This window comes from Anguilla rostrata, chromosome 4, assembly GCF_018555375.3.
Source record: "Anguilla rostrata isolate EN2019 chromosome 4, ASM1855537v3, whole genome shotgun sequence".
In the NCBI taxonomy this organism is placed as follows: Eukaryota; Metazoa; Chordata; class Actinopteri; order Anguilliformes; family Anguillidae; genus Anguilla; species Anguilla rostrata.
The window spans coordinates 53,646,268-53,665,125 of record NC_057936.1 but is presented as its reverse complement, the minus strand read 5'-3'; the positions used below and the strand labels follow the sequence as shown (position 1 = coordinate 53,665,125).

The 18,858-nt window shown below is 38.2% G+C and overlaps 1 protein-coding gene across 3 annotated transcripts in view; it reads right to left on the bottom strand.

Moving 5' to 3' along the window:
• cntnap2a (contactin associated protein 2a) overlaps positions 1-18,858 on the bottom strand; it is a 314,335-nt gene that overhangs the window by 125,651 nt on the left and 169,826 nt on the right. For all 3 annotated transcript variants that reach the window (XM_064333201.1, XM_064333200.1, XM_064333199.1), the window contains exons 9-10: positions 10,086-10,235; positions 3,950-4,112 (exon numbers count right to left, since the gene is read on the bottom strand). In XM_064333201.1, the coding sequence (XP_064189271.1) occupies positions 3,950-4,112; positions 10,086-10,235 (313 nt within the window). The remainder of the gene's footprint in view (positions 1-3,949; positions 4,113-10,085; positions 10,236-18,858) is intronic.

The window sequence follows — 18,858 nt, the reverse complement described above, 5'->3', positions numbered from 1 at the left end:
TCCCCCTTATCCGCATACAAAACCTTTATATTCAGACACTCCATTATGCTTTGATTTTCGTCGATGCCTTTGTAGTGTTGTAGTGGTTATGTGCTGGATAACCACACTGATTCAAACATGACCACAAAGCTTATGGAGGCACAGATACAGATACAGTAGTTTCAGCTCAGGATCTGCAAACAAATTCTGTTATCTGGAAGCAGGAGAACATATACTCAACATAGCGGGCGACATAGCTCAGGAGGTAAGAGTGGTTGTCTGGAAGTCGGAGGGTTGCCGGTTCGATCCCCTGCCCTGGGCATGTCGAAGTGTCCCTGAGCAAGACACCTAACCCCCTAATTGCTCTGGTGAATGTGAGGCATCAATTGTAAAGCGCTTTGGATAAAAGCGCTATATAAATGCAGTCCATTTACCATATACTCCAAATTAACTGGAATATAACTGCATGTGTGTGTGTGCATGCATATGTGTATGTATTGACTGAGAAAGTGGAAATTATTCTCATATCAGCTTTGTAAGGCACCTAATATAGGCCACAATAAAGTGATGCAAACAGTGTAGAGACAAGTGGCTTCAGCTTTTGTCATCTAATTGCATACAAGTTCAGTGAGAATGTATAGACAGCACGACCCACCCACCTCCCCATGTAATGCATTTGGTTTTTTTCTTCATCACTGTAGGGACTCTAATTGCAGCAATCAGTGGTATGCAGCCAGAGGAAAATGACCAATTATAAAATTAAGGACAGGCTGAAGAGCTTGTTGGCATGGTTGTGCAAGTTTCTTAACCATGGGTGTCCAATCTTATCTGAAAAGAGCTGTGTTGGTGTGGGTTTTTGTTCTACCCAAGCATTAAAACACCTGATTCACATAATCAAGGTCTTGATTGAAGACCATGATTAGTTCATTAGTTGAATCAGAGTCGTAGTTCTGGGCTAGAACAAAAGCTTAACTCAAACGAGCTCTTCTCAGATAAGAGACCCCTGTGGTAATTGAATGATTAATTTACATTATTAAGGTAGTGCAGTGTGTTGATTGCTTAACAAGCAGCTTTAGAGAGTCCTATATCGACCACTTTGTGTTAAAGAATGGAGTTATGGGTTAGAAAACAAGTCAGTAAAAACTCATGGGTCTAATTATTCTAATAATTGCAAGGGTATTTATTTTGCAACCTAGAGCTTTGCTGCTTTTGGTCCCGAAAATCAGCAAAAGTAGATTACAGATTAAGGGTGTGCATCCCTGGTCCTGGAGTGCCACAGGCTCTGCTGGGTTTTTGTTTTCAGCCTGCAGTCAGCAACCAGTTCAGGCCCAAAAAGCAACGTGAGGAGAGTTTGCTGTGTAATCAACTGTTCTAAATGGTCAATTAAGTGCTGAGTAATGACAAAAAGCAGCAGACCATGGGTCTCTCCGGGGCCAGGGTTGCGTCGCAGACCATAGAATATGCAGGAGTCGTTTCCAATGGAGGATGGGAGCCACTGCCAAGAAAATTAATAATGTCACATAAAAGATAAAATTAATACCATCACATAAAACAGGGGCACCCGAGCCAAGATTCTTTTGATCTATCACTGTCTGACAAATGAATCACAACCAAAGAAGTCACCAACTTCACTATTAACAAAAATATCGGTTATAATTGATGGCAGTTTCACGTGGTTGCACGTTTTAGCTGCAATGCCTTCTCGAAGGTATTGCAACCACTGACCGCCTTGCAGTTGAAATGTGAAGCAAAAGTTTGTACAGAGACAAATCAAGGAGAACTTTTTACTCATTACATGAGTAGGCAATGCAAATCCATTAAATCTCACATCCCAGGCGAACCAAGAGCTTCCTGCCCTTGGATAAAAGAAGCATTATGCCTTAGCTGGTTTTAACAGTAGGGTACATGGCAGAAATGTGATTTAAATAAAAAGCAGCATGATGCATATCTTCAACATCATTAGGTATAAAAAGGGTGATTTTTTTCAACAAATGTTCCACTGAAAGTATAAAACCAAGGTCATGGTAACTAGGTTCTTTGTTATTACTGCAGAATCCCTATAATTATACCATTTCTGTAGATCTGGCAGTCCAGACCATTGACACAATCAATTACACTTGGGTGAACAGCATTGCACTGTTATGGCAAATGGCGAGAGCAATTACTGTGGTGTGCAGCAACCGTAGCATTTTATTTTAAAAAAATATAGCAATTTACACTTTCTGGTCAAAATGTTCTGCTTAGCATTACATTAAGCTACCAAGACATTGTGATTTTTTATTTATTTACTTTCTTAATGAAGGCTTCCTGTTATCTTACATTTACTTGCTTCCTGGGGAAATTATAAAATTATTTATTGCAGTTTTCAGGTCAATTCATATTTAATTTCCTCACTGCAAGAATGACCCTGGTTTTAATACAAGCTCAACAGCCATGTTCTAAGTTGACAGGGACAGGATTGGTCGTTGCTGTTTCTAATTTTGTAGTCCTGCTACATTGTATAGAGGCTGAAAGCCTTCTGAGCCTTCCGAAGAACTTATAATGTACATATGCAAGCTTGGGGATGAAATATAGGCAACTACAACTATGCGGAGTTTAAAACATAGAGTGAATAATTAAATTGGACATGTGGCAAAAATATAATAATTAACTTCAGTGCCTCACAAAGTCTTCAGATAGCACATCCCTCAATGGATTATGTATGGTATGGCAGCTTTTATTACTGTACTTCCCCTATGCCATGCACAAATAAAGTATTTTTTATTAAAGCTTGTTTAAAAACCAAATGCCCAAATGTAATCATTTGATTTACTTGAATAGCTAACTAATGACTTTTATCACAAGTCTGTTTCCTAAGCTACCCAAAAACCAAATTTTTTGGGCAAGTACAAGACTGAAGTGAGCAGTCCCTGAAAATGACTAGGATCCACTTGGTGTTTAAATAAGAAAAGAATGAAATGAGTGTGAACTGTGATGCTGTTAAAATGAACACACTTTCAGCTGGCATTAACAGCCAGCAGCATATATTGCATTGGAGTTGGGTGTTGTACAGAACTGGTGGAGAGAATTCAGGGCACTGTTTTGTTGACTCTTAATTTAAACTACATTGAGCACCACTCAAATTGAGTATACAGTATTTTACTCTTCAACTCTATTCAAGTTAGAGTTTTACTGTATAAGTCATCAATCATATTTAAAAACAACATAAAATTGTTGTTGACATTTGAAGGAATAGTTATAATACAATTATTGCTGAATTCACTAACCCAACCAAACAGCCCACCATCTGCTGGGGCAGGTATTGGACTTCATTGATTATTTCAGATAACCAGAAAATTTTCAGCTGTGATTCACAAGCGAAAACACATGATTCATACAAGCTGTATCACAAACCAGTACTTGTGAACTCCGACAGCATTGATCTTTCACTATTTTCTTTCATAGTCAAGCCCATAAATATTTGTGCCACTTTCAATTTGCTTCATTAAAACTGTGTTGACAAGCTGAAGCATGGATTCATCAAGTGGACTTTATTCATTTATTAGCAAAGACGTGATTACAGGACTGATTTGCATTTGTAAATTGATGTGCCATTGATAAACCATAACAAACACATTATGACACAAGCGCATGCTATGCATGGTAATTAATCCCCTGGAGGGTGGCACTGAATCTTAGGCTCTACATTCTTCAATGGACTGAGCATATGCCATTTTATTTCTGCATGTCAGCTGAGCTGTGGGCATTGTCCTGCTGTGACTGGGATTGGAGTACATCTGCCCCCAGCAGTAACCACAGAGGGAGCAGAGAGGGGTGAGCTCCAGCAAAGCCAAGCTGAGCTCCGCTGAGACGAGCCCCCAGCCACAACAGGCCTGCCCAGGTCCACCCCGGTGCCCAGCGTAACTGCGGCACTGCCCACTGTCACAGAGGTGGCACCGCATACCCCGGAGCGGCGCTGTTGCCGGGTTACCTGTCTATGATGGCGCACATGTCCAGGCTGATGTTTTCGAAGGCGCCCAGCCTGTCTTGCTCCACGGCGTGGAGGTCAGCCAGCTGCCCGTCCACGTGGATCAGCTGCATGCAGCCTTGAAAGGAGCGCTGCGTGGGCACCGGGCTGGAGCGCAGGAAGTAACCTGTGAGGGTCAGAGGTCAAGAGAGGACTCAGGCACCTCTCCCACTGCAGCAAACAACTGAAAACCTTGGGTCAAATTCTGAGGCTAGATTTGACATTATATGCCATATTGCTTCAGAATGATCTGTGATTTGAGAATGACCACAATTCATTCATTGTTCATATGCAGTAAGAAAAGTAATTAATAAATTAAATAATTGATTAGAAATCTGGCAGTCTATGCTTAAATATCCAACAGTGAATACAGTCTCTTTTTCAAACAAGCCATCTCAAAAACCTCAGAGTAAGGCATTTTACACTGTACAGGTATTTTTCCACCCTTTGACCAGCAATTAACCTGTGTATATTCTGTTATCTCTTGACAGGTTGACATGCACATCTAAAAAATAATAAAATAAAATAAAAAACTTGTTGATTGATGTATACTGTCATCTTCTCATGATGACTGGCCATCATCATGTGCCACTTCTGCACAGTGATTGTTGTCTGACCTGAAACCATGGAGACAGTTCCTGAGATTACAGTCCCGGATGGGCAACAAAGATCAAGCTGATTACAGCCACAGTGTGCCAGTGTGTGAGGTTCTTGGGGATGTAAATGTAACTCGGTGTACACCATGAAAGCTAGCAACTGCATGGCCAACATTTGGAGGACAGGATCAGCATAGAACAACCTCATCTGCTCCATCCAGATGATCAGAATCGCTTGAATCGCAATTAAAACAGAACAAATCAAAACCAAACCGAACTAAAAGAAAATGCTTGAGTGGGTGGCCACATCACCGCGTTTGTCTGTGAGTACCCATTGAGCTTCAAAAATCACAGAGCCCACTTGATGTTCCACAGACAGATTACAAAAGCTGGAGGGAAGCCATTTGTTTAAGATGTTTGCAGGATCCCGATGTTTTCCTTGCGAGCTCCGTGCTGTCAGAGTGAAGAAAATTCCTCAGGTTTTTCAGGGACCAGCTGCCATGTCTGCCTTGCCCACCTGTCCGCGAGGATACCTCCTCGAGCTGGGGAAGGAAGCACCCTCGCACGAGCTCCCTGGGCCGTTAACGCATACCCTCGAGGAAGCCTGTCCTCGGATGACAACGTACGATCCGAATGCAGAGCCGCGCTCTGGAAATGTCCGCTCAGGGGCCTCTCACAGCTGCCAGCTCTCAGAACTCCCTGGGAGAGTGCCAGCGGCTTGTGAGTGATCAATGAACGGATAGACAGATCGCAGTGGTGCTGAGATGCAGGACCCCAATCTGCGCTTCTGCCTGTGAGTTTGCCTGTGAGTTTTTTTCCCCTACTGTTTAAAATCTTTTAGCCTATCGATGTTCCTGAGGGGGCTCCCATTCCCTCTTGAACATCCGCTGTGCCGAGCACCTAGAAAAAAAGTCTTGGAGATTAATGAATACCCGCACACAATGCATAATTCATAACACGCTGATGAAATCTGAAAAATTCCTTTGGGAATGATACAGTGCCAGGAAAGCATCAATATGAGTGCCAATGTGCATACATTTTTTTTAGTTTGTTGCGTTTTGAATGTTTGCAGTTTTGTTGATCCTGAAAGTGGAATTTTTTTTTACAAAATGATTATGTGGACTGTGACTGTCCTGAACATGTTGGTTAATACATGCTGTAGAACTTACATTCCTCAATTACAGTAATTAATAAATCAGTGCATTAGAGGAAAGTCCCGGAAAACCGTAATGATTTGCGTGAATGAACATTTTGATCATGAAAAGTAATAATCGATTACATTAAATTACATTACATATTGGTAAATAAAAGATAGAAATCAAGTAAAGATAATCCAATACATGATGGGTGTGTTTAAACTTTTTTCCAAAAGTGTAGCATAAATATAATTCCATTCAGCAGTTTATTATTAAATATTATTAAACCTAACACAGTGTGCATCAAAAAAGGAAACAACAACGTATTTCACCGAAAGATATATTTTGATGTATTTATCAATGTTATTTTTTCATATGATCAGGCTATGTATAATCCAGCAGCTTTTCAGAATTCATGTCAGGGCACACAGCTATTGCTTTCTACATGTAGTTGGTGCAGGCACTGTAGCCATGTTTCTCTGTGAATTGGGTTTCTTTTCGTGCAAAGCCCTCTTCTATATTTAGAAATTCAATCTACAGCTGGCTTAAGTCAGTCCGATACTAATTTTTAAAGCCCATCACCAGAACAGCAAAACCATTCTCCGTAAAATGGGTTTTGGGTTTGGGACACTGGACTGAAACAGAAAGCATTGAGGGAGAAGAGACCTATCCATGCTGCCAACTTGAGACTTGATCCCGGTTCGATTACAATGTACCTTCCGGATATAAATCTCTGCTTTGTGCCTAACAAAAACGTGTTGCAGATAGGAATTATTTTAAAAGCCACAGTGAGAGTCAAGGAAATGCACACCTTGAAGAGACAAATGGGTTGAACACCATATACTTTTCATGTGATGACTGGGAGTGACTGACATACATCTTTTGCATTTATATCTCTGATAATAAAGAAACAGGGAATGACTTTTTAACCCAACAACTTCATAGCAGAAAATTAACTCCTGCTTTCAGAATTGTCATTTATTCCTTTGATGATGTCCACTACAGGCTAACCTCACCTCTGTCCACCATGGGGTTACATTCAGCTTTTGGGTCAATTTCTTCCTTAAGAGTAGATATTTCTGTATTCTAGGGATGTCTACGCACTCAGAGTCTAAACCCTTCTATCCTTCACAGTGTAATACTTGACCTTGCACAACTGGGGGACAGCGATAAAACACATATCACTCACAATGACACGCCTGACCTCAATTCTGGAAGGAAATGCCAAGATTAATAAAAAAAGGCTCTGCTCCAATTCAATGTGACTTCTCCTGTAATGAGAGCTGGAATATATGTGGTATATATCGATGCTGCAGACAGGACCTTATCTTCCACAAACATGCCTTATAGGCTTTTCTCTTTGCAATGATGCGAATAAAAACACAAACGTACAGTAACAGAGTGTTACTGTCTTGCATAATTACCACCTCATTTACTATTTCCTTGATGCCTCAGTATCTTGGAAGGTTTATGTAAAACTTACTATCGAAACGACTGACACCAGCTATCCATTGTCTCAACTGTTTGGTTCAGGTCCCCTCTAAAAAAACAACATTTTTTAGCGCTTAATCATTTTAAAATTATTTTATTTATTCAAATGTTCCTCAAAAGAAACGGGGGAAAAAGACATCACATCTCTCTTGCACATATTGGAATTATAAGTTAAACCATTTAAAACCAGTTGAATGGTAATAACCTTGATATCTCTACATCTAGTCAATGGTAGTCTTATAATATAAAGCAATATAAAGCAAATAACATCGCTGTGGCAACACTTTTGGATCTTTAATCATTTAATCGACTGAAAGCCTTGTACATTATAGGTTGGGTATTTATTTTCATAATAACAATTCTGTGTAGGATTTCTCTTCTTGTCCACTCACTGTATCCGTTATTTAATGTATATTATCTATAACTTATACAATGGTGTCATTTATAATGATTTTTTAAACCAAATCCATGCCACTTACCTGCAGCAATAAAAAGGTTCTTAATCAAGTCTTTTTTTTTTTTTCAAAAAATCTGTTCAATGGGAGAATAAATTGCCTTGAAGTGTGTGTGTGTGTGTGTGTGTGTGTCTCTGTGTGAGTGTGTGTGTGTGCGCACGCATGTGTGTGTGTGCGTGTGTGCACATGGCTGGAAATTCATACTCAGAGGTAATGAGGCTGGTTGATAAGGGACAATAGTTACTCACAAGCTGTAATGTAACAGAGATGAAACCCCTTTCATTAGCCATAAGCATACAATCTGGTCCAATGACGATTAGTTGTGACCTTACTCTCACTATTAGGAGCTGAGTACATGCTTATATTTGATGATTATATTCTGTTACATTTCATTTGTGATAGCTCTTGTGTAAGATCAAATCTCTTATCAGTCTCAAGCACAATAACACTGGCTCTAAGGGAATGCTCTAACACAATAAGCAACACCAGGACACAATTTATAATAGGTTATTTTCTGTGAGTAGGAAACATTATATTATTTCCTCTGGAAGACAAATTTTATTATTTTCATCTATTTAAATTTGAATGTGACTTTTGCAAAGTTGATCAGTTCGTTGAAATGAATGGGAAATTTTAACAGGGGTAGGTGTTCTCAGTAGATATTGGGGTAAAAACCCTCTAGTTTGCAAAAAAAAAAGTCCACCTATTTTTAAAATGGGAAAAAATCAGTTGTAAACAAATTGGACAACAGTTTGTGATCAATAAGAACAGAAAGGGTTTTTGATCTAATTTTCTGACCACTGCTGGGAAAATTTTTTCAAAGCTGAGATAGGCCAGCAGTCTGAAGCCAGGCCTTTCCTCTTCCACATTTTAGTAATTCAGACGATGAGTGTATTACGGTGAGAAGGAGAGAATACTGTACTTTCACTCAAAATCAGGTTGATGGTGCTATGCACTGCAGCCCACCAAACGCCAGATAGCATCGCATTAGAGAGTATGCATTATTGTTGTTATTGATTTTTGGTAGGGCTGTTTTTGTTCTGTTCTTAACTGACAGACTATGAGGAGACTGTTAGCTGGAAGGAAGGAAGGCCAATTGACCATAAAATACTGCTCCTGTGATTTGGATGAGTAATCACTTCTTGTTCTGAGAATAGAATAGAGCAGAATATAACAGAATACAGTATGTCTTATCGTCCATTGAAAATTTTCCCTGGTCTTCATTCCCCCTTCATAAATTTAACTGAAAAATAACAGTTAATTTATTCATAACGTGCATGCATATAGATCTAAACACGAGCATGAGCACATCTCATACTTTTTCCAGGTGCGCACAAATGCAAAGTTTGTTTCAGCACTGCTCATCCAAAACGAAGTTAGTCATTACAGCGACGAACCACTGCGTATAATGTGATGACAGAAGCGTGCCTTGAGCCACAGAGACAGTGCAGTATTCCATTTTATTAATATAACTCATTATGCATTAGAACAACTGTGCCTTTCCATGAATATAATATAACACCTACAACCTGAAAATAACTGCAGTGGGAACAAACTTCTCAGCTTCTCAGAACTCAAATTTGCTGTCTGAAGAGTCTCATTTAAGGGAAATTTCTCAAGTCACTGAGTTTTAATGGAAGTTCAGTTAAATATGACTGCACTCATATTTTTCAATGTATTAAAATTCACAGTGGTTTCTTCTTTAAGCACATAATAGAGAAGTCATGGTATTGTAATGTAGATTACTCTGGCACTCTTTGCACTTCCAACTACAAAGAAGTTCTTTGTACAGAAACCTCTATGTGGAAGACAAAAGGTTGAGGCAAAACATTTAAATCATGCTTTTTTCAGTTTCAAGTTTTAGCAAATTTAACAGCAAATAAAACTATCTAGCCTTTGGACTTTGAGTATCTCCCTACATTTACACTCTGGACTACAATCTGCAATTAAGATAGGATAAAAAAAAAAGTATTAAATAGAGCTATCAGGGGTGCATCCAGCTAAAGCATGTTTCCCAGTGCAGTGATGCACTTCACTGCCAGTAATCAAATCCTGACTGTGCTAGTGGTGACTCTGGCAGGTAGCCCCAGAGGCTAAAATGTGACTGGCTCATATTGATGCCCATAGAGGAAGAGTTTCAGTCAGCACGGCTGTCTCCATACATAAAGGCAACTCCACCAGTCAGTGGCTGCAGTCCACCCCTGCAACAGCTGCAAAACCGCCACAGTGTCTGTACCACAGTGACTGTGGAGTTCAGAGTTGTATATAGTAGCAACTGTCTGAACATTATTAAGTGGATGGATGTACATGCTAGTCTCAGCTCTCCCAAACTTATGGAAAATGCTGCAGCAATAAGATGGGTCAACAAATTCAATCAAGCGTTCCAAATTCAGAGAAGAATAATGAGTATTAAAATATCTACCTCCAAAGTAGTACACGCCTCCAGTCTGAATCTGAATAGGGGTACTGGTCCTTACTGCAGAAGCATCATCTCCATCAATGGTCAGCATGGCAGAATTCTCCTTGGCCAAAAACCGCACATCATGCCACTGGCCATCATTCAGTCCAGAACCTACGTACAGGAGACAGTCATTAAAGTTTTGGTTATCAGATTTCATACAATAAAATGTCCACAGTTAATTTAACTTTAACAGAGTTTATAAGAGTCCAATAGGGACCATGTGTAATTGTAAGAGTTAAATGAACACTGAACTGTATACATGATCAGAGAACATGGCTGAAAGAAGAACCTTTGGTATCTCTGTGATGACGTTTGTGGAAACGTTCTTAAGCACAGTTAACGATCAAAACGATCAAATCTGATCGTACACATGATTTGTGAATGCGGCCCAGTGTTTTTTTAAATCTCCATACCAGAATATGAGGGGGAAAGAAAATTCTGTTTGGGCCAGAATTTTATATTTTTTATCATCACCTTTACATTACTAAACTTCTTAATTTTTGCAAGGCATAAGATTCAGCTTGGCACATTATTAAAGAAAAGCCCACCTTTAAGATTAGAACCACCTATCAGAAGACATCTGAATTACTTCTGATTATACTTCACAGAATCACACAAATTTGTTTGCCTGCTATCCAGCTTGTGCTTGCACAGAACTAAAAGAGGATTACTGCCATGTATATGTGTATTATCAGAACAAACAGCAAACAAAGGCAGGAGCAGTTTGCACAGGCAGCAGTAGGAGCAAGCAATTGTGAGAAGGTTAAGCTTCCAGCCATGGCACTAGATTAGAATCAACTGTGGAACGTTTGCCAATGTTTATTCTTTATTTCCAGTTCTGTTTAGTGCAACCACAAACACAGCTGAAGTCAATCATTAGCAATCTTACCAAATTACGTTAAATCATTCTTGAATTGATGAATTTAAATTAAAACTTACTTGTCTCTTTCATAATGAAAGCAATAATAATTTGTGCTATGGAAACATGTCATCTTTTAAAACCAAGTAATGCTGTGAATTGTTTGAAAAATATATATATATATTTTTTTCTAACCAGGTTTGATATCAGATACAAACAGTTCCTCAGAGTAGTCTCAGATGCGATATCAGCCTCCATTAGAATTATGGGACATTTCCACCAGTGTCATTTTACCTCTTTATATTATTTATTATGGACAGGTTCCAAACATATGGTGAATAGTCTTAAAACACTGAGACATTATCACAGCATGGGTTTCTTCAATGAACATAACAGCAAAAATGTTTTTAAACGATTATTTAGCTTTTTCAAAAACGACTTTAAACTATAAACCGGATTTGGAATGCACACATTATTCTAAAAATACCCATACCATATGCTGAGATTTGCAACAGCAATTTCAAAAAGATGACTTCAGGAATTTCCATCAGATGAGCAAGCATTTTCTGAACTTCTGGCCCAGGGTTAACACCTTTGCTGTTACTTTTTTGATTTGACAGCAAATATAAATAAATCACAGACCCTTGATATTTATTCTGCAGCCATTAAGGAGGGTAAAAACCATCAGCACATAATAACCACAGTGCACACCAGCTATATAAATAAATTCCCTTACACCACAAATCATAAAATAGGGAAAGAACGTCACTCATTTGGGGTCCCAGCAGACCACTTAACCACTATCTGTAACCGAGCAGAGTACAATTTCTCACTTTCCGCAAGGTCACTCTGCCACTCAAAACATTGAGAAATGGTGGGGGACAATACTCTTGCAAAAGGCTGAGAGGGAGCGCTCACCTATCTTGTCACAAGCCATTTATAACCCACACTAATGATGAAGGGACATTTTCTCACCATTTGCATGCTTCATACAGACAGAGGCAGTGTTGATAACGATCATGTTAATATAACAAATAACAGAAAATACAATGCTTGGACTGGCCATAATATCAGCCCCACACCAACGGCCAATCACTATGTAAGCCCAGGAATCACCGCAGCTCAAATGAATACACTACTGTCTAATAAGACAGAAGATCTCCGACAAACATACAACTTCAACAAAAATATGAAAGATGGCAAACGAGATAATGAGTGGTCAGATGCCATTTAAAGATGTGTCACAACATGCTGTCGCTGTATTTGCATCTTTCTTGGCACAATTAGGCCTACTTAGTTTATTTAGTTTACATATTATAGCACTCCAACTAGAATTGAATGCTCTCACTGCTGAAATAACAAGCAAAAATAACATGAAGGAAGGAGCCAGCTACAGTAAGAACACCTATACTGAAATGGTAAGAACATGTAAGGTGCAGGTCCAGCTTGCAGTTGCATGCTATCATATGTGTTGCCTTCCAACAAACCAATTAATAATACATAATTCTTATGGCAACAGTATTGTGAGCCCTTTAGTGACTGTATACAACACAAATATAAGAAATGACCATATAAAAATAATTATGTGACAGGAAAGAAAATGAATTGTAATTGTGTGCAAAACACTTTTTAAATGTTTTCTATTTAAGTCCAAACAGCATTAATTACAGACCAGCTCTTTAATAGCTGGAATTAAATAACTCTGCAATACAATTACTGAACAAAATTAATAAACCTGCACTGTAGGGCATTAGTAGGCTAGCAGTGAATAATAAAATAAAAAAAAATTAAAAAAAAATAATTTATTACTCAAGACCTTCTCCAATTATATTCAAAAGGTAATAGAAAAAAATAATAGTTTTCCCATACACAGTTAATAAAGTCCAGACCTGGAGGAAAGGTATACATATACTTTTTTTCCCATTTGAGGACCATTAGCTCTAAGACGTAATTATTACATAAAATGCAGGTGATCCTAAAGGTTGATGTTTCTTCAAGTTCCTGCCTTCTCTGCCCACGGCCTGCTGTTGCTGCTGCTATCATCACCTCCACGTTGACACTGAACACCTCGTATGGATTGTGTGCAATTTCTGCCACTCCATAAGAAAGGGCAACTGCTTGTTCTCTTCACATGACTTTCTCCCACAGAGGGGACTTGCATTCACTGAACAGAGCTAATTAAAGAACTCTTCTTAGTGTAACATTGCACTGAATTCTGACAGGTTTTCACAGGGTTTTAATGAATTACTTAATTAGTTAACATCACTTAAAATGTGCCATGCCTCTCTAACTTTTTTTTCTCTTTAATAAAAATTTAACAAAAAATTGGGTTGTGTGGGACAACATGCCATGTGGTTTTAGGTGAAGGATTGGGATTGATTGTCTCACAATAAAAAAAAAAAAGTGTATGTGATATTGTGACAGCCTTAAAATGGGTTTATGACAGCTGCTGAACTGAGCTGTGGCTTGGCTGCCCCAAGCTGCAGCAGCACTTCCGGAGGGGTGGACTCCAGATGCAAGACCACGAGAAGAGGTCTACCAAAGAGTTTCTATGCCCCAGGGTCAACTCGCCAGTGAAAACAGTGTGGTCTGTATTTCCCACTGCAGGGACCCCAAGATACTGTACCTGTGCTCTATACAGTGGATGACATGGAGAACCGCCTGCTGTGCTTTGAGCAGATAACCAGGATGTCAGGGTGGCCAGAGATGGAGTGGGAGTGTCACCCTGTCACACTATCGACAGTTAAAACTCTGGAGGCCTGCAGCGCTACAAATTAGTTGGCTTCCAACCGCTACAGCTTCCAACTGAAGCCTGACATCTCCCCCAGAGATGTACCACATGCGGTTTCGAGCCAGCAGTACACCACCAGGAGGGACGACCCAATGAAACCTGCCCTCACTTCGAAGGCCTCCACCGGTGTATGGATAGAGCCAGAGACATGTACAAAGGAGAATGTATGAGAGCAAGTGCGAGTGCCAGTGCTTTGATTTGATTAGCTAACATGAAGGCAAAATTATAATAGCCTTAGCTATTAATAGCTTAGCCTTAATAGCTTTGTACATTGTGTACATAGATACATACTGTATACTTAGTTATGGGAATCACTGCACTGACCATTTTGTCACCCTGCATTGTAAATAATAAACATCTGCACACTGAAGGTGCTAATGCATCCTTGCCATCATTTGAAAGGTGGTTAGCTACCATCACCCAGTACTGTATATGTGACACACATATCTCCACAGGTGACAGCAAGTGATTGAACCCACAGCTGAGACTGACAGAGTACATCCAATTATTTACAGAGTCCAAAATAATGCATTTACACTGGTAAAAATGCATTTAACATTAGTTAACATTATAGTCAGTAGCAGCCTTGAGTGGTTCTGAAGAATTGTCTCACAAGACTACAGAGCTGAACATAATAGTGAATTGGTTTGTAATAATGTATATTTAAATGACATAAAATTGAATGTCCTAATTTTTACTTGGATTCACTGTAATTTCTTCTAATTGGATTGCTGAATTCCACTGCCGATATAGTACCTTGTAATATTATACACATTCATACCGTTACATAGAAAAAAAAGTGACATTATGTGAAATCAAACTGAATGTCATTTGTAATTTCAGTCCTGACCCACCCTGAATTTTTAACCATATATGAAACCTTCTGGCCTCAATACTAATATAAATGTAGATGCATTCATACATAAATTACATATTTAAACTGTATATAATCTGTGAAACTGATTCTTATAGTCAGAGCAGTTAGAGGAAACCAAGATTTCCATCACAAGATGGCTGCTACAGTTATGCCATTAAGAGGGATTCCTGTAAAAGTTCTCCTCCACCAAGTATTCAACATTCTGCAGGAATGATTAATGACATTCCCTTTCCAATCAAAGAGACTGCAGTAAGACCTGCAATATGATAAGGAACCTTGATTTTTTAAATGAATACAATCTGTCATATGGAAATGGCCGAACTCCAGTTGGACGTTACTAATATAACACATATAACACATACGGACCAGTAACATGGTTTTCTTTTTTAAATATAATTATAATTTACAATATTAATGCATAGATACAGTCCACTCCAGAATTATTGGCACCCCTCATAAAATGAGAAAAGATTCCTGTAAAAAAAAATGAACAACACCTACAATGAGTCACATTTCAGGCTGAAACATATTTTTACCATAATTTTTCAAACACAAATTTTTTTATTGAATAGTTCAATATTTTCTGCAAAACACAGGTCTCAAAATTATTGGCACCTCTAATATCAGACAAGGTTGGAGATCTCTTTTATGAGGCAAAATCGGACCACTCCTCAATGAAAAAAAATCAAGATCTTTGATTTTTTAAGGTTTGTGCTGCCCTCTTCAATGGACTGCCCCTTTCAATGAGAACGCCATTACAAAACATTGATTTTGTGTTCACGCAACCATGTCTGCATGGAGTTTGGGCTAAAATATTCTGGTATTTAGTAGAATTCATTATGTCAATCTTATCAAGAGCCCCTATACCACTAGCAGAAAAACAGCCCCAAAGCATCAATGAAATACCACCATGTTTTACTGTGGGTATCAGGTGCGTGGGGGCAATATGCACATGCCTACTTTCTAGTAAATTTAGAACTTTTCCAGACTTCTGAAACCTTTTGATTATTGAGTATGCTTAGTGGTATTTTCAACGGTTCATTTAATTTTAATAACTGTTACCTGGTCTGTGTAGGTCACCAACCATCTGTTTCTTCTGAGCTGAAATCTCTTTAGCCTATGGTGATGGGTGACAAAGGGATTTTACATGTGTGCAAGCTCATATTTATACCCCAGTGAAATAGAAAATGTTGATATATTATTTAGGGCTGTTAATTATTTTGCTTTTGAGAAAACAATGTTTTTTATAAGAATGTTTTTATTAGAGTGAAAGTACTATCCCCAGATGCTTATGCAGAAAATTCAAATCATTATACAGCATGTATTGTTTGTTTTATGCAATTATCTATGCTAATATTCATGAAGGATGCCAATAATCCAGGAACTGACTGTATTTGTGATGAAAATTCTGCTATTTGATATCAAATGAAAATTGAACAGCTTTGTGGTCCCGGGCAAGGTTTTAAGACTGTGGAGTCGAAAGCCTGGAGACAATGCCCTGGCACATCCATGAATAAATGGCTGAGAGAGTGAAGCCACAACCGGGTTCGAGCAGGGAATACATCTGGCTGCTGTTTCATGCAGACAACTGGAAAGAGAGCATCCCTGTGAACTGAACTTACACTTCACTCCAGCAGAACGCCTGTTTATAATTTTCACTTTGCAAATGCCCAACAGCGATTTATTCATTTGTAATCACTGAGGGATCTGTGTGATAAGTCACACCATTAAAGTCTGCTGAGATTGTTCACAGGGAAATAAAATGCATACGCCCAACTCACTGCTTTTCCAGTTTTTTTCTTTTCACTTTTTAAAAATGTATTTTCAACTTAACATTGCACACAGCAAAAAAATTATACCTGCCTGTTTCCTCAAAATGTTGCTAATAGGTATGCATGTGTGGAGGAACACTTCATATCAATTTATTTAAAACTCCAAAAAAAAAAAAAAAAAACCTATGCTTTACTTACTCCCACACTTTTGGTTTCAAAGTATCATGTGGCAAGGAGGGTGCAAAACTGATAATTAAGACGAGTGACTTAGGTGCATTAACTGTCTTAACTACTACTTGTATTTTTTTTTACCTTGGTCCTGTGGTTATGGTTTATCACACTTTGGTTAGTAACACTGTTCGCTCTGGATAAGAGCGTCTGCCAAATGCCTGTAATGTAATGTAATGTAAGAATAAAAACTGTAATAAACGGTTGACAAAACCAGCAGTTCAGTGCAGTTTGCAGTTTTGACACAGTTTCACAGTTTTCACAGTTTCAATCCAGCTTGGTCCTGCATGTTAGTGGTAAAGAGAAAAAAGTACCATTGCCAAAACCAAACACAATTTCATGTATTTGGCAAAAATATTCTTAAAATTGGTTATCAAAATGTCATCAAATCCATCATGGTCATCAGTCTACGACCTGAATATTTGAAGTGGGTCATGGCAGTACACCATTTTGGAAAGTAATGATCTAGATGAGGACCATAATGATAACATATAAGCTCATTAGTAAACCCCAGACTCTGTGTCTCAAGTCCGAATTTGTCCCAAAAAAGGCTGTATGTCGATATAGTGTTTTGATAAATCATCCATAAGGAACTCAGTTACAATATAAGCATATAAATAAAAACAAAAATGTTTTACTTTAATTTAATTTAATTTATCCTTGCAAAGGGAGGGTTCGCAATGCACTGAAAGCAGGCATGTTTTCAGTACATTGTGATCTTGACACCTGTAAGTAAAATTATTGCTTGTTAAAAGTAGAATCAAAAGTTATATTAAAGTTTAGTATTAAAATACATAATACCATCTTTTCTGTAAAAAATGAAGATAATAATACATCTTGGAACACCTGCCAAAAGAGAAATCATCTTAATCTTAATTGCTTTCTTGAAAACACTTAAATTGTACAGTCAGGGACCATGGAAACAACCTTGGTATATGAAACCTAATTATATGTACTCAGTAGTGAGATCAGAAAACATCAGCCATCACCTTCCATAGGATAAAGTAGGCCTATTATGTCAGCATAATATGCTGTCTAAAAGCCCATTCGTAATTTAGAACATTATTATTTCTTTTTTTTTTGTTCCAAAATGAACAATATACCAATTAGGAACCGAACATGCAACAGTACCACGGTTGCTTGCAACCTCTTATTAGTGCCAACTTTATGTGCCACGCTTGACCTTGACAAAGTAAGCCCCAGACTTCAGGCAAACTATTTTGTACTGTGCCAGTGAATGTGAACTGTTAAACAAACTGAAGTTGAGCAAAAGGTTTGATCTTAAATGAGGTGACTGGTTAATGTAAGCAAACAAGGCAATGCTCATTTATTTCCATTCACTGTAACAACACTGCCCATTGTCATCATCAAAAACTGCAAGAGCTTTAGTTATTATTGGCATTAAATAATGTGTTTGTCCCATCATAGTCACTGTTGAAGGTTTAAATTTAACAGACAAATATTTTTGTCACAATTTGTTCAACAAAATTCAAATGGAATTTTACAGACTGAGTTTAAAATATATGGTTTAATAAATTAATGAATCAAAGATAAACCTATGTGTTTCAACTCATGGTTACAATGTAATTTGATAAAGTGAACACAATAAATACATTAATTGCAGCTACGTAACATCTATAACAATTTTTTCTAACCTTTTATTGGGTATATTTTATTTGCTGGTAGGGCTAATGTAGCACTGGGTAGCAGGCAACCATTCATGCCAGCAGACTCAAAACAAATTAGCTTAGGTGGAGAGTCAGGGATGTATTAAATCAATCAAATCAGGAATTGGTTACAGTATATAGGCAGATATAGAATGTGGCTAAACCAGAGGGGAACGCATTTATTGTGTGCTGAGTGCTATGGGATATTTTTTCAGGGTCAGGGCCTTGACTGAAGACCTCACCTATATTTACTGGCAAACAACTGCGTGTGATTTTTACACGGAGTTCACACTGAGCAAGTGCAAACAGCACTGCATTATACAACATTTTATTTAACTGCGTTCCAGTATTTCTTTAGAAGAAAAAAAAAGGATCATACTAGCGCATCAGTAAAATACCGAGCAAATACAGTCAAGGGAATCTGCCAATTACCCATGAATCTCTTTGGAAATCATGTTTAACTACAGACCATTAAGAAATACATGCTCATTTAAGGGAGCATCGAGCTCCTTTTCATACCTTCAAATTTAATTTAAGGAA